Source organism: Quercus lobata, chromosome 11, assembly GCF_001633185.2.
Source record: "Quercus lobata isolate SW786 chromosome 11, ValleyOak3.0 Primary Assembly, whole genome shotgun sequence".
Lineage (NCBI taxonomy): Eukaryota > Viridiplantae > Streptophyta > Magnoliopsida > Fagales > Fagaceae > Quercus > Quercus lobata.
In genome coordinates this window covers 39,586,638-39,603,185 of record NC_044914.1, presented here as the reverse complement: position 1 = coordinate 39,603,185, position 16,548 = coordinate 39,586,638, and the positions used below count along the sequence as shown (strand labels likewise).

General features: G+C 34.7%; 2 protein-coding genes across 2 annotated transcripts; one reads left to right on the top strand and one right to left on the bottom strand.

Moving 5' to 3' along the window:
• Positions 1 to 1,533: 1,533 nt before the first annotated feature.
• Positions 1,534 to 5,088, bottom strand: LOC115967585 (mitochondrial import receptor subunit TOM6 homolog). Its single transcript, XM_031086706.1, has 2 exons — positions 4,752 to 5,088; positions 1,534 to 1,795 (listed from the first exon to the last, which is right to left on the bottom strand). The coding sequence occupies exon 1, from the start codon at positions 4,946 to 4,948 to the stop codon at positions 4,784 to 4,786; it is 165 nt and encodes a 54-aa protein (XP_030942566.1). The 5' UTR covers positions 4,949 to 5,088; the 3' UTR covers positions 1,534 to 1,795; positions 4,752 to 4,783.
• Positions 5,089 to 9,496: 4,408 nt separating this feature from the next.
• On the top strand, positions 9,497 to 11,850 carry LOC115969517 (RING-H2 finger protein ATL65). Its single transcript, XM_031089184.1, has one exon. The coding sequence runs from the start codon at positions 10,078 to 10,080 to the stop codon at positions 11,371 to 11,373; it is 1,296 nt and encodes a 431-aa protein (XP_030945044.1). The 5' UTR covers positions 9,497 to 10,077; the 3' UTR covers positions 11,374 to 11,850.
• The last annotated feature ends 4,698 nt before the right edge of the window (positions 11,851 to 16,548 follow it).

The following is a 16,548-nucleotide window of genomic DNA, read 5'->3' as shown; positions in this document are numbered from 1 at the left end:
GTGTTCTACAATTGGTCTCAATTGATTTCAAAAGATGATCTAAATTAAACATTATATTGATTGCTTTTGGTTAAGTTCTTACAAAATGGTGATTTTGGTTTAAAATAAACGTTTGTAAAAAACACTATAAGGCATTGTTGTTACAAAATAAAATTTTGGTTTTTGAGTTTTAAAAACATGTTTTTAGGCTCCCAAAACGCCTAATTAGGGACCAATTATATGATTAAGAAAATAGATTTGTTATGCCTACTTTGTTTTCGTTTGTACTTATCAGTACAATTATGTAATTGAACTCAATTAGAGAATCCAAGAAACTATACTTTTTTTTAATTATTGTATGATTATACTCTCTATTTCTGGGCAGATAAAGGACATGACATGACACAAGCCAAATCCAAATATGTGAAGTACATGGATGGATATATACATAATTTCACATTAACAGCCCTGCAGCAACGCATGGGTGGCCATGCTTTTCTTTTCATTGAGGTTGGTAGCTCTTATATATATGTCACAAAAAGTATGCAGTAACATCATTCCTCCCAAAACAGAACCCTCCTGTAGCAGCAAAACTAATAATCACTGCATTACAACCACTCTCACTAGTACTTCCATAACAGCAAGAACATGTAGTTGCTGTATACAGCAAGGAACATATCCAACTGCAATCTTTTCCATTTGTTTGGAAATTGTAAGTGGAGCCACAGCAAGATTCACATTATTATATACCTAATAATACTGTTTACTTTTGACTTCTATTTCTCTATAATCCTTGCCGGCCTTTTTTGGAATTTGAAGCAATATTCTGCTCTTCCAAAGCCACAATCATCTTTTAGAGTCAAATAATTGTAAACGGGCCCTCCCCAATATACATCATTAGATTATAATGTAACAAGACCACAGGCTTAGAATTAAGCTATTGAATGAAGCATATAACTGTAATGTCAAATAATTTAAAGAAACGCCCCACCTGGGGCCTCCTTGCTTTGTTTTTGTTATTAGGGCCGAGGTTCTCTCTGCCTGTGTGGTTTTGTTTCTTGCTTAATAAAATTGCTGGTTCATCAAAAATAAAAAATAAAAAAATAAGAAACGCCCCACATGATTTTCTTTTATCTGCTTCGCTGTGATATAAGCCAAATTGGCAGCTTGCTACAACAACCGCATCAAATTATAAAAATCAAATGAAAAAAGAATGGATCTATAGGGGGGAGAGAGAGAGAGAGAGAGAGAGAGAGAGTTTTAAAAGTAACTTTTGTTTCCAAAAGAAAAATTCATTTTACCTACACTTGGGAAAGATTAATTACCAATGAAATTTGGAAGTTCATGCAATATTGAGAATCCCCTCTCCCCCCTCTTTCTTCTTGAGAAATATGTAACATCCTAGATGTTCACATTTCATTATGGTTGTAAATAAAACTGGCTGCCATGTGCGGATGAACCCCATTAGAGAAGATAATTAAACAGTATAACATCCCTGGGGTTGCAAATTTATGAACTGGTCCATGTGGGGATGAACCCTATTAGAGAACAAAATTAAACAGTATAAAGCTATAAAATCATGTCGACAAGTCAAATTATATATCCTGCTACCACCAATCCAATAACACATACAGCGATTGAAATTGAATCCATAAATAACATGAACCATAAATGTTAGATAAGCTTAAAGAAACGTGACCTAGTGCAAGGAGACACTAGCCTCACAATATTCTAGGATAAAACAAAAAAGAGAGGAAAAATAAATAAATGCTCACTATTGCCTCCCCATTCCAAATCAATTCTTTTCCCAGGCATACTGCAAACAAGAAAGGAATAAAGAAATGTTAGATGATCAATTGCTGAAAAATAGAAAAAAGAATTAATTCACAGATTATTTAAACAAAACTGCATATGCCAAAATAGTTAATTACAAACACTTTGAAGCTCAAATCATGATGCACAAGTTGTAAAATCTTAGTAAGCCATGATTAATGAAATTTCTGCAGAATATGAGCTAGTGAGATGATGGGCTTCAAGTCGAGATTCACACCATCATCACCCTCTAACTTAAACAAATGAAATCCTGGATAAAAAAAAGGTGGCCGGATCGCATTAACATATCATAGTTATTAATGGTGTCAGTTTGTGGTTCTGCTTGGAAGGATATTAGAGCCTAAGGGAAGCAAGTTAAATGGAGACCGGAGATTGGTCTGGTTGTCAGGCCACATTCCCAGACATGCATTTTTTATCAATTGGTTGATTATTCGAAATCAAATTACTTCAAATGAAAGAATGGCTAAGTGGGGCTTCAATATAGATCTACTGCGTCCATTCTGCAGGATAAGAATTGAGTCTAGAGAGCAACTTTTTTTATTGCTCCTCATCAGCCATTCTTAGAAGGTGCTTGTATGCCATAAGGGTGGGATGCTGGGAAGCTAAGGTTCAGTGAGCTGCAGATATGCTAAATGGCCGTAATTTCAAAAGCACCATTTCTAGGAACAATCATTAATGATGTCAATTATAGATTGCAGCAAAAGAAGAAGATAAAGAGAACTAACAAGAACAAAGTGTTCTGTTGTATATGGAGGGTAGAGATCCCTTGTTGTTGATCTTGATGGTTTTAAGTTTTAACTTTGTTTCTGTTTTTAAGTTGCTCCATTTTGTCATGATGATCCTTTCCTTGTGTCTGAAACCGTACCAGAGTTCAAATTAGACAAGGGCCAGGTTTCCATATGATCAGTTCAACCAACAAGATTTTCTGTTAAACCATTTTTTAACTAATTAATTATTTAATGTATATATATACACACATACTTAAAAGCAATATATAATAAAAAGATTTCATATAGTTCATCCAATAAAGCATATTTTGGAACAAAATCATTTAGTAGCTCGGTAGTGTTGCACTTAAACAGTCAAATATAAGTTCTCAAATTCGAGTTTCATTAGTTGCAAATAATTTTTTGTAAAGATGTCAGTTTATTTTGGTTTAAGGATAAAGTCAATCGATTGTCTCATAAAAATCATCAGTTCATCAGTTTAGTGCTGTTTTGGGGTGGGGTTGGGGGGAAGATGACTAGATGAGCATATGATGGGAGTTGTAAAGTACTGATCTCATTGGCTTCCTTACCAACAACCAGGGAATGCAACTCAAGACACCAATGACTCTCTTGATGCTATATTTGCTCAAAAAGATGCAGCTAGTACTACAGTAATATAGCTTCAACATTTGTAAAAATCTCCTAAAATGCTATCAGTAGCCAAGAATTTACAACCACCAAAGCAAATTTACAAGGGCAGCAATGTTTTCCTTGACAATATGGTAAATTTTTTTTTTTTTTTGATAGGTAACAATATAGCAAAATTAGAGCAAGGAAAGAAGATCTTGATTCTTGCCACAAAAATTATGGAGCAGCAAAAATAATGAGTATCAGACTACAAAAAACATGGAATTAAGGAGCAGAAAATAATGCACATTTTTATGCATAAACACGTATCATTTTTGTAATTTTTTTTGAGTGAGTTCATGTTAGTGAGTTGTGACTATCAATTTTACATCAGCCATCAACCTTCCATAACCCACCAAACAGGTTTAGGATCACTCACGTAAACATAGGGCATTAAACATGAGAAACCATCATTATTCTCTTTTTTTTTTTTTTTGGGGGGGGGGGGGTGGTTGGTGTTGTTCAAACGCCAGACACCAATATTTTAGATTATATTGGAGTCATGAAACACCTCTTAAAGATGGATAAAAAGCATACAGAGTTTCCAAAGGAGGAAAGATGAAAAAAAAAGGTGTTTCCAAAAGGCAGATTAAAAGTACACATATAAGAGATAATAAAAGAGGCTATCTCAAAGGTAAGTCCAGAAAATTTTAGATATCATAATAGTATGAAATTATATTTGTCTATTGTAGTCTTGCCAAATAGACTTCCAAATTGGGAACTAGAGAAACATGAGTGGCTTTTTTGGAGTCATGCACAGGGCAAATCCTTTATTATATGTTAAGAGAAGGTCCTTTTAACAAAAAGATATATGTCTCTGGTTTGTCTTCCATGTTCCATCACCTGCCCAAACTATACGTTTATATATTTTCAATTTTTCTACAGATTATATGTTCTGAAGTCAATTCTATCAGTCATCAAGACTCATGATGAAAACTGCTACATGCTAGTCTCAAGATCAACACATGCAAACTACTCCTAGAAGATAATTAAAAAACTAATTGTCTTCAGCATTTATATTGCCCCAAATATATAAAATCCATACTCAATTTTGTGATAAATCAAGGTGTGGTCTTATTCTCTCTACTCTCATAATTCAATCGGCTCAATAGGCAGTACGCCCACATGAAATCAAACAATGCATTTAAGTTCCATACATTAAAAATATCAAAATAAAGCAACGCTTCTAATGAAATATAGACTGATAATAACACAATACAAACACCTTATATCACACTATAGATTCAGCCACAAAGTCTTCCATGGTTATCAAACAAATCAAAAACATCATGGTTTACACACAAACAGAGACTGAATCACACAAAACTTACAAATATCAGAACTTTAACCGCAACCAGAGAACACCCAGTTTCCATTACAGTCTAAAAACCATAAAACTCGAACACCCACAAAAAATCACAGAAAATTTATATTAAATCAAACCAGATTAATCACATAACTGACAAATTTATCAACTTTAACCACAAACAACGAATACCCACCTAAAAATTAAATTTAAAAAAAGACCCAAATTGAAATTATTACCTCTCCATAGTGAAACTCATAGAGGAGGGGATCTAGAGCTCGAGCTTGAGCTCATCTTTCTCACCAGATAGATAGTGAAGGATATAGGGAGCGACTCGGATCACAGCGACCCAAGCCCCGAACATCGCCACGTGGCTCTTTAGCTGCTTAAGAGCCACAGCCTTGTCTGGCTTCCGCATGAACATTCCTGGAAACATGGTTTTTCTCTCTGACTGTTTTTTTCTTTCTCGGAAAATCAAAGGGGTCAGAAAGATTTCCAAAGCTAAAACTAAAACCCTAGTCTTTGTTTCCAATGTATATATAATGCTATCGATCTCTCTGATTTTTTTCAAAGGGGTTTTAGACTTTTAGTCGATTTGGGGTTTTAGGCAATGGGGGTTGGGCTTCTTTAGTTTTTGGACTGGAAGTTCTAAATAAGTCCTTTTTGGTTTTATGGGCCCAAAAGAAATCTAGAATTGCGCCACAACCTATTATAAACAACTAGTAGGCCTCGTCAATGGGCCGGGCCGGGCCGGCCCGACCTGTTTTTACTTGGCCCATGGGTCTAATGGGCTGGGCTTAACGAGCTGATGACTAGTCAATGGGCTAGATCGGGCCGGGCTGGATGGAAAAACCTTAGCCCATGGCCCTACCCATGGGCAATGCCCATTTGGGATTTAGCGGGCTGGGCTAGTGAGATGGGTTTAATGGGCTATCCATGGGCATTTTTAATAGGTCTTCAATGGGGTTATAAAAATTTAACCAAAAAAATTATAATTATATATTATTACAAACTATCAAATTGAACAATTAAATCTACTAAAAAGATTCAATTAAAAAAAATACTAAGACATACCTCTTAAAAAGGTACTAAAATAAGATTAATTAACTTTTATTGATAAGAATAAATAACTACATTGAATTAAATATCAACTCTTAAAGGAAATATTTGAAAAATAAAATATCAATTCTTAAAGGAAATATATGAAGAATCAAATATCAACTCATTAAAGAAAGAATTTCTTTCAACCAACAGTAAGCTTTTTTTTAAAAGGAATTTCTTCTATAATTGTAAGGAAAGAATTGGAATTTATCAAAGGAAAGAATGACTTTCTTTCCAGAGGCATAAAGGTAAGGCAACAGTTATCTTAATAACTTTGTTTTAAAAATCAAAACTACTAGACTAATACCAAAATATATATTTATTATGCATATTGTATCACAATCATTCCAAGTATTTAGCGGTTAGGTGTGTGGTCTTAAAGTTTTTATAATGTCTAAAGTTCAATCCCTCACCCACCCAACCCCCAAATTATTTTGTTATAAATTTTGGGTAATGAGTTAGGCTAACGGGTCGGGTTACTGGGCTGGGCTAACGGGCCGGCCCACCGGGCGCCCATGGGTAAAGAAACCAACCCATAGCCTGTCTCATTGGGCTACTGGGATGCCCACGGGTTTCAATATTATCGGACTGGGTTGCCCATTAGCCTGGTGGGCTAGCGGGCTATTGGGCCAGCCCATGGGTCATGGGCTATTTGATGACCTTTAACAACTAGTCACACATAAAAAAATCTTTGATTTTGGTATTTATGTACCATAAATAGTAATGTTACTATTACAAACTATTTTAAATATAATATAGCTCTAGCACAATAAAATTACGTTAAAATATATTTTGAGTAATATTATAAGTACAAACTATTTTATAACATTATTTTTTTATTTACCAATAATCACTCATCATATCAACAATTTGTAAAAGAAAAATATGTAAAATATTTTGTGATTTTAGCATTTTCCATACAATTTACATCCTATAAGTTTGAATCAGTTTTAAATCTTATGTTCCATCACATTCTTGTTGATAACCTATCCAAAAATAAAATTGATTTTTCTCTCTATGAAAATGACTGAATTGTAAATAATTGGGGAGGGGGTTAATCAAATCAAATCTATCAAATCATACCTATAAGATTAAAAGTCTTGAACTTTTAACATTTGGTTGGTTTCTATCAATTATTTTGGTCATACCTATAAGTAATGTTGTGTACAATAAATAGTAATGATACTGTCATAAACTATTTTACAATATTTTTAAAAACTATTGATGTGGAAAATTCTTATTGATTTTTATCTGGACCTACCACTAATATTACTTTTTTAATTACCAACAATCACTCGTTACATCAACAATTTGTAAAAACAAATTTATAAAATATAATATGACTCTAGTACAATAAAATTATGTTGAAATACATTTTGAATAATACTATAGTTATAAACTATTTTATAACATCACTTTTTTATTTACCAATAACCACTCATTGTATCAATAATTTGTAAAAAAAAAAATATGTAAAATATTTTTGTGGCTTTAGCATTTTCCATACATTTTACATCCTATAAGTTTGAATCAGTTTTAAATCTCATGTTCCATCACATTCTTGTTGATAACCTATCCAAAAAATAAAATTGATTTTTCTCTCTATGAAAATGACTGAATAGTAAATAACTGGGGAGGGGTTAATCAAATCAAATCTATCAAATCTAATCAATTATTTTGGTCATACCTATAAGATTAAAAGTCTTGAACTTTTAACATTTGGTTGGTATCTATCAAGAATGAGATAGGCGAGTACTTGATGAGCTTTGGTCTTATTTTATTTTTTATTTGTTATTTGTTATTTATTCAAGAAAAAAAAATCGAGTTGAGCTTAAAAGGGATATATGTATTTATAAAAAAGAAAAGGCATATATGTGTGAGAATATAGTATAATATAATAAAGCATACCTCCTACCATTGTTGGTCAAGTGATTTGTAAAGAAAAGTCCACTGCAAATTAGTGTATTAATTTGAATTCTTCTAGTACTTAGAAAACCTTTAGATTGTGAACACAAGCTCATTTTGCTAGAAAGGCCCAATTTTAACGCTGGTTTCCTTTTAAACTCTTTTCATAATTTTTTTTTTTTTTTTTTTTTGGGGGGGGTAATTGTTCACTAAAGTAGGTTTCCTCACGTACCTGTTCATAAATATACTCCTAATAGAATGAGATTTTGTCTTTTACTTTTATTATAATAATTAATTGAAAAAAATCTAAATATATAATAAATAAAAATTTCAAAAAAAATATATATATATATAATAAATAAATAATTAGGCGAAACTTAGAATAGTCTTACATTATATATGTTCAAAAGTCATATGAATGCTTGCTAAATCTCTTTATTATTGTTTTGTTGACATTATTGTATTAACTGCCATTTATGAATTGGAATAGAATTACACTATTACAGGGAAAGAGATAAATGTTTTTTTTTTTTTTTAAAGATAAATAGAATTCTATTTTAATGTAATCTAGGTGTATATATGTGTAAAGTTTCTTTTTAGAAAATTAAACCTCAGTCCTTGCTTTTGCACCTTACAATTATACTTATGGAATGACCATCAGGTCAAAGGTACGCGATAGTAAAGAGCTTTATGTTGATTTGGCATGTGTATTGAGTCTTGAATTCATGCTGAGAGATTATGCAATTAAGGACATTCCCTTCTCGTAATATTATGGAATACACAGTGAAGTATTGCCATTCTTATTCCAAGATAAAGCTTACAAAGATTGAAGAGCAAGTGTGGCAAGGAATATGTAGCAAATTAGCATCTAGTGAGAAGAGAGTGAACTGTGGATAAGCTTGTATAATGGTAGGTGTTATTGTGTATTGTGTCAGCATCTTAGATGTATGTATCAGAGCTTGTGTCTTGTACGTATCTTGGAGTGATGTTTGTATGCTTGAGTGCTAATAATCATATAAGAAAGACCATATTACAATACGTGTGGAAAATGAGATACCATTGTATTAATCTTTTATTATAGAGATATAAAGTTGTTAGCTTTGTTACATTTTGTAATCTTCCATTCTTCCTAGTGTGGATTTAAATACGTGCTAATAGTATCTCTCATCTTTAATAATTAAGATCATATCTCATTTCCATCTCTCTTGCATGTGTGTGTTTGTTTTTCAAAAAATAAAAAATAAATAAATAAAAAGAACATATCTCTATTTTTCCTTGCCCCTCTTTCTTCAAAAAGATAATTTTGGTGGTAAATTCATTGACATGAAACGTAACATAAACCCAAATTTCCTAAATTCAATTTACCACATTTTCAATATATAAAGTTTACAAGGTTCTTATATACGATGGATGAATAATCCAACAAAAAGTTAAGACATCACTTTCTTTCTCATTTTCTTATTATTATTTTAAAGAAGACCCTTCCAATTAATTTTTTTTTTCCCCTGAGATGAAGACCGTTCCAATTAAAAACAAGCCTATAGTAATTTTTAACATTGACAAGGGCTTGTCAATATTGAGAGGATGACTCTGAGACCATTATCAAAGCTCTTAAAGATAAATCTTTCACCCATGTCGGTCACCTAATCCAAGTTGTAAATAGAAGCTTGCAGTAACTCATTAGTTTATTTTGGTGTTTCCAACCAAGATTTCTAAGCTTAAATTTGTAACTATTGAATTTATTTTTAAAAAAATCAATATGATTGAGCTGTCTTTATCAGATCACACCAGGCCATTAGCCCCCAAGAACTTGACTATACAACTTTTGACTTGTACATCGCACAATGACTGCATTATGATGGTAAAATATATTAAATGAAATTTAATGCCTATGAGGAAATAATGGTACCATGAATCCCAATATAAGAAATGCAAATAAATCACCTCTGCACATACAATTATATGAAAGAGTCCAACCTGGCATCAGCTTCGTGGAAGATCCCCACTATTATTGTGGGTCACCACATTTTCAATCTCCCAAAAAATCCACACTAAAACCTGAAAATTCCATACCCTTTCTTTTACTAAAAAACTCCATAGTCCATAGTTAGCACCAAAGCCATTCCAAACCACGTTCCCACTACTACATGCAAAAAGTAAACAAAGCATAATAGCATATAATATTTGACCCTAATCAGCCACGTGCTTCTCACGGGATGTGTTCTTAAATTCTGACATAAATGTGACTTTGTCCGCACTAGATCAAACCTCCCAAAAAATATATATATAGTACCACTAAAATAAAATCGCAGAGCCAATCAAAGTATGCCACGTAATATCTTTGGGTAAAAAAAATGTATTTTTTTTATGTGGTTCCCGCTGTGACTATAAATTCACCAATGTTGACGTGTCGTCCTCAATACGAACTCGTTCAGTCAACGCACTAAGCATTAAACCCTTTCTCTTTCTCTCTCTCTCTTTTCCTCCATTAAACCCCATTTTTTCACAAAGACTCAGAAAACACATACACAGAGAGAAGTGAGAGAATTATCAACGATCATGAAGATGGTTCCAGCTGAGTCTCCGATCAACGGCTATGGTCTTGACAGCTCATTGGCTCCATCTCCATCTCCAACTCCAACTCCAACTCCATCTTCATCTCCATCTCCTTCCTTCGCCAGCAGTAGCATCATTACTTCGGTGCAACAAGCATCACCACCGTCCAGATTACCCGTCCAATTCAGCCCGCCGTTGATCGCCATGGTAGTCATAGTCGCCACCGCTTTTCTCATCGTGACCTACTCAAGACTCATCTCCCGCCACGTCATCCCTCCGATCCTCCGCGTCCTCCGCCGCTACAAACGGTGGCGCCGTCGCCGACGTGGAGCTCGGTCTTACTTGCCGTCGTCTTCTGGAGACTTGGATTCTCTGCCTTTCGACTCGCCGTTTTTCGAGACGTCCGATGGATTCCACGTGTGCTCGCCGTACGGGCTCGATGAGACGGTGATCAAGACGATTCCTCTAGCTCTGTACTACACCACGAAACCGTACCGTGAACGCCGTGACTGTGCGGTTTGCTTGTTGGAATTCGAGGACGACGATTACGTCCGCACGCTTCCGGTGTGTTCGCATGCTTTTCACGTTGATTGCATCGATATCTGGTTGAGGTCTCATGCTAACTGTCCACTCTGCCGCGCCGGAATATTCCGTCCGGAGTCTCCTTTCGTTCCGGTCATGGCCGCCAGGATCAGACCAAGCCTCGACGACTCGATCTTTCGGAGCTTCGGCGAGAGGCTCGAGAGCGAAACTTTCCCGGACTCTCGCTGCGGATCCCTCTCTGAAATCACTCCGTGCATCGAAGAACAATCTCCGATGAGAAACCACATCATCAACAACAGCAACAGCAGTCACAATAACTACTCCGAAGAGAGATTCAACGGAAGAGATTTCATGTTGAAGCGGTCGTACTCGTTCGGATTCGAACGGAATTTAGCGTCGGAGAGGATGGTGATGGAGCCGGCGACGACGTCACCATGGCGGTACAGAAGAGGAAACTTCTGGAGCAAACGGCCATCGCCGTTCGGATCCATAACAAAACCTAGAGTTTTCTCATTCCGCTACTACAGAGGAATGAAATCGCCGTTTTTCCGACGAAGAGGATTCTTCCCTTTGTCGGAAAGATTCGCCGGCAACGGCATCGGAGGCGGATCATCAAGAAGAACGAAATCAATGACGAGCCCGATGTTCATGAGGTCGTCGGCAGCCGTCGCCGGAGCAGCAGCGTTCTCGTCGAGCCGGTTACGATGTGGAGATCCCGAGGCGCTACTGTCACCGGAGAGATTCAACAGGAGGTAAGATTAACAGAAACAATAACAGACCAAAGAGCGGGAAAAAATACACGTGGAGGGACGAGATTGAGCGAACGACGAGGAACGGACGGTCGGTGATGGGGGGGGATGCGATGGCTTTGAAAGCAAATATTAAAAAATAGTATATGATAGTAGTATTTAGTGTGGGAGAATGGGAATGGGGTCAGGGTGGTATTAATGGGAAGGGGGTCGCATGCTGAAAGAGGCGTTTAATGCGACGGTCTGGCAATTTGTAGTGCCCTCATTAATTGGTGTGGTTGAGACTTGTGTGAGAGAGCGCATTTATTGTTAAAATTGACGAGAGCTAAGGCTAGGCTGAGACCTAATCTCTTTCACACACACATTTTTTTAGTCACTCAACACTCTCTGGAAAGTGCTTTCTTCTCTCTCTCTTCTTTCCTTTGGTCCATTGTGGGGGTGAAAGACGTTAATTAAGAAGGGGGGGGGGGGGGGAGCTCATAAATGTGAGGGTTGATGGGTTTTTTTTTTTTTTTTTTTTTTTGGGATTGGCTCTATTTGTAGACACAAACTTGTGGTTTTTGTATTTGGAGCTACCGACAGAGATCCCATGTGGAGATGACATAATGCATTTGTGAGCACAGTGTCACTCACACACTCTATTGTCCACCTGGTGTAAGTATAAACAACTGGTCCTTATAGTGATTTAACATATTGAATACACAAGTAGGTTTACTTCTAATTTTCCCCAAGTTGAACAAATTTTGAGTCTGATCATTTTTTTTTTATTATCTTTCCTAATGTTGCATTTCATATTCCACATATGTTAGCTATGTAAAGACTTTGAAATTGTGCATTAGCTTCAAGAAATGGACAGGATGGTGCCTTAGATTTTTTTTTAAGAAGGAAAACGACAATCATTTGTAAAAATGTTATAAACTAGCTTGTACTTGCCTTCGAATATGAGCTTGGAAGTGCCATTTGTGTTGGAATCATCCTTCAGGCTTCACGTTCCTGGGTGGCCCAATGTACCTTTTCAAGAACCAACATCCTCTGATTGGGCCAATGGCCAACCTAAAGATTAAATGGACCTACTCCAGCCCAGCAATATTCTGTTCGACTGTCGGTATAATCCAGTACAACGGTGGCATAACCCCCCAAAAAAATGCGAATATTTAAAGGAGTCAGTAAACATAAACATACAATGTAAAAAGCTAGAGGATTTGAATTTTATCTTTTTCATTATCATCAACATATTTATCTTTTTATCTTATGTTCTTAGTCTTACCGTGAAATAATGTAGTATTAGTTAGAATAGACTCCTCCGATGAGCTTGTTGTTATGTTAAGTTGGGACCTCTTTGGCATGTACTTGAATGGTGTTGTCTGTTTTATTTTTACTTGAGTTCAAATTTAATCTGGACCTGGTGGAAGAGCATTAGTTTACACTTATACACCGTTTGATAAGAATTCACCATATCAACATTTTGCTAAAAATTAACACAATTTATAACACATAATATATTATTATTATTAACGGAGACATAAAATGGTGTGGTGCTTGCTCGTGTTCTCGTTTGGTATTGCTCCATTCTTGGATGGATTGCGACACAATTTCCCCACTCACAAAAATTATTTGTTATGAATATTAAAGTAAAAATTCCAGACTTGACTGCATTTACTCTCATGTGCCATGAAAGAGAAAGGTGAAATTGATTTCAAATACAGGGACAAACCACATGCTGCTTTAATAAATTAAAAATTCGATAACTCAAAGAAAATACATATAGACTATTGCACGAGTGTATATAGTCTATCGCACACACTCAATTATTTGGTGTAGTATTAAAACATATGCATGCCAATTTATAATACTAATTAGTAACAAGTGAGATTTTGAATTTAATTCATGAGCAATTCCACTGATATCCTTTAGTATTCTTAATAACGTTATCTACGAAATAGAGTTCAAATCCCCTGATGAATTATAAATATTAAAAAATAATTCATAAATAGAGATACAGTTAAAGAAAAATGCAAAATACTTTCATTACATAGCGTACAAAGTAGATAGATTAATAAGTGTTGGACGTAGTTGGTGTGGAACTTGTATTAATAAACATGTCCTAATCAATAAACACGTTGAAAATAAATGCCCTGAAAAGTTGCTTCATTATTATTACAATGGACCTTAATATATGTCTTAATCAATAAATACGTTGAAAATAAATGCCCTGAAAAGTTACTTCATTATTATTACAATGGACCTTAATATCGTGAATATATAATAATTAATTCTCTTAGTGTCGTTGTACTTGCACGGTACAATACACACACGCATACACAATGTGTGTATGTGTATATATATACATATATATATATATATATATATATATAAGTTTCTACCTACCTAGTAACTAGTAAGTAATAGACAGTACACATTCATGGTATTATGAAAAGAGTTAATAAATTTGAATCAAGTCTCTTTATATTTTGTAGGTTCTAATTAGCTCAATTAATAAAATTTCTAATAGTTAAATAAGAGATTTAGGATTCAATCTCCGCCTACACCAAAAATTGATTGATATTTTGAAATAATGATAAAAAACTTTCATCAAAAGTAGTGAAATTGAAGTTCATTTAGATTTATCATCAGAAACGGATATTATAAGTTGAAACTTTTTTAAAAAAAAAACCTTTTTTTTTTAATATTTTAGAGGTTTAGATGAATGAATTTGCATGAAAATATAATTAATATTAAATTAGAGTATAATTGAAAGGATATTTAAGATGAAATTGGAGTTCATTTAAAATCTAAAAACACCTGGCAAGTTGGCATCAAAATTATAAGGCAATTATAAGGACACTTGGCAAAAATTTGACGTTTTAATTAGAATATATTTTTTGAAATATTAATTGAACTTTCTCTCAACTTCAACTTTAATATAATATATGTGATTAAAATTACTTTTGGTTGTTTTACAGAAACATGGACTTACAATAAATTGAGTCTCTTGCTTAGAATATCTCTAACCCCCTCCCTTTAAATTGAAAGGTGGAAGTTATAGTCTCAACGATTGAGTGATGAGTGTGCATGTGATAAAAATGCAACTGAATGACCCTTGATCTTTTCATAAGACCTTCGTCACGATTCTTCAAGAAGATTGTGTCATTGTGTGAATTCTTTGATCATGATTTCTTGGCTAATTAACAATTTTTTTTTTTTCTTTGAAAGATTTCTAGGTTAACATGTTGCTCATGAATCTCAGGTTTCTTTTATAAGCATTTTTTGTAATGATTTTACTTTTAAGGTATGGATGGCATTGATATTTTGATTATATAACATAAATTGATCATTAATTTGCAAAAGACCAACCTTTAAGTTAGGGGAGACGGTGTCCAACACCCTTACCGTCTTGTAACTTGATCTCCAATCTTAGATCATAATATCTATGATAAAATAGACTCTCAACGCAATTTAGTTTAAATTTATTTGATTTAAGATAATTTCCAATAATTTTTAATGGTGTAAAACAAATTAGTATAGCGACATCTTCGATAATCAAAGCTGTACCACACCGAAACATCATGCTTAGACATGCAAACCACTCATACTCAGCATAAATATTAGATTAAGATATTTTTCTTCCTATCATTTTGATAGGCCTAAATGAAATAAAAGGTCAAGAGCATAGTACCAATACTACAATGTTAGGCATTATTGCGCAGCAAAAATTGTTTAATTATGGTTGGCTTTGGTAACGTGCTTGTGTTGAAAAGCACTCCAAAAAAAAACAAAATTCAAAATCACTTTCATATTTTGAAGGTATTGTCAAATTTTGCAATCATATTTAGGTGGTGCACCCATCAGTCATCACCACACACACACTAATGGATTTTCACACATTAATTTCAAATTTGCTTCTCCAAATGTCAAAAACAAAGACAAATTTGTAAGCTTTGATTTGTGCATGAGGTTTTCTAGAAAAAAAAAAAAAAAAAAAAATTTAGTGCTAAGTGCTAACATATATTGGACTACAAAGACATATACTTCAATATACGAAGAATTATGATTGTCATACCCAACTTTCATACAAGCAATATCTGGTTGTTTGAGTGGAAGCCACCAATTTTTCAATAGCCTGTTATACAAGTAACTACAAAAAGTCCCACCGAATCAACATCTTAATTAGATTTTATCATTTTATGTGAATTTGTTGCTCTATTTTAAAATATTTGTCCTAACATAAACTTGTACCCGAAACCCTATTGTTAATGGGTAATAGGGCTGTGGGCTTTGTTTGCTTGTATAGCGCACATATTTGTACTACACACTTTGCCTCCTATATAAAGACACTCACGTATTTTATTCTCTGAGAAATACAATATATTCATTCAATATTTCTAACATGATATCAAAGCCACTGCTCTAATTTTCTTGTGTCTTGTAGTCTTGTCTTTGTTGGTATTTTTTGCTGCCTCAACTTCTGTAGTCAGTAAGCCCTTTCAGTGCCCTCTCCCGACTACTCCGCCGCCATCAGAGGTCCTCAGGGTTGAATCTCTTCCTCCAGAAGCTCCTTCTCTACCGCCAAGACCACTACCATCGTTGGATCTATCACTTCTGACCTCCAATTACGACACGAGACATATCATCGTGTATATCGTCAATTGATCTACTCAACGCAGCCAGAAACTTCTACATCGGAGCTCCCTTGCACCCTCACGCGCCACCCAAAGTTTCAGCGAGTTGATCCACGTGCCTCACGCGCCATTGGGTTACCTGCTGACGTCATCACTACCACGTCAGCATCCACATAAGCCCTAGCTGACGTCATCATCTACGTCATTGCTTATGTCATCGCGACGTCAGCACGCAATTAGCAGCTTACGTCAGAAAAACAGTCAACTACTTACATCATCTTGCTGACGTCATTACAGTGAGTTCGTTGACTGCACTGTTGACCGTTGACTTTGACTTTGACCGTTGACTTTTTGCAGTCCAGGTACTCCCTATCTAGTTTTTCGCGTAGATTTCATTTTTGCAGACCATTTTTTCATATTTTACTTCTAAATGAAGAATAAGGACAAGTCTTATTTTTATTGTAACGATTATTGCTGACAATCTAACAAACGTTTTTGCAATTTTTACAAACATCTTGGCCATAATATTGAGACTTGCTATCAACGCAATAAATTAACTATTT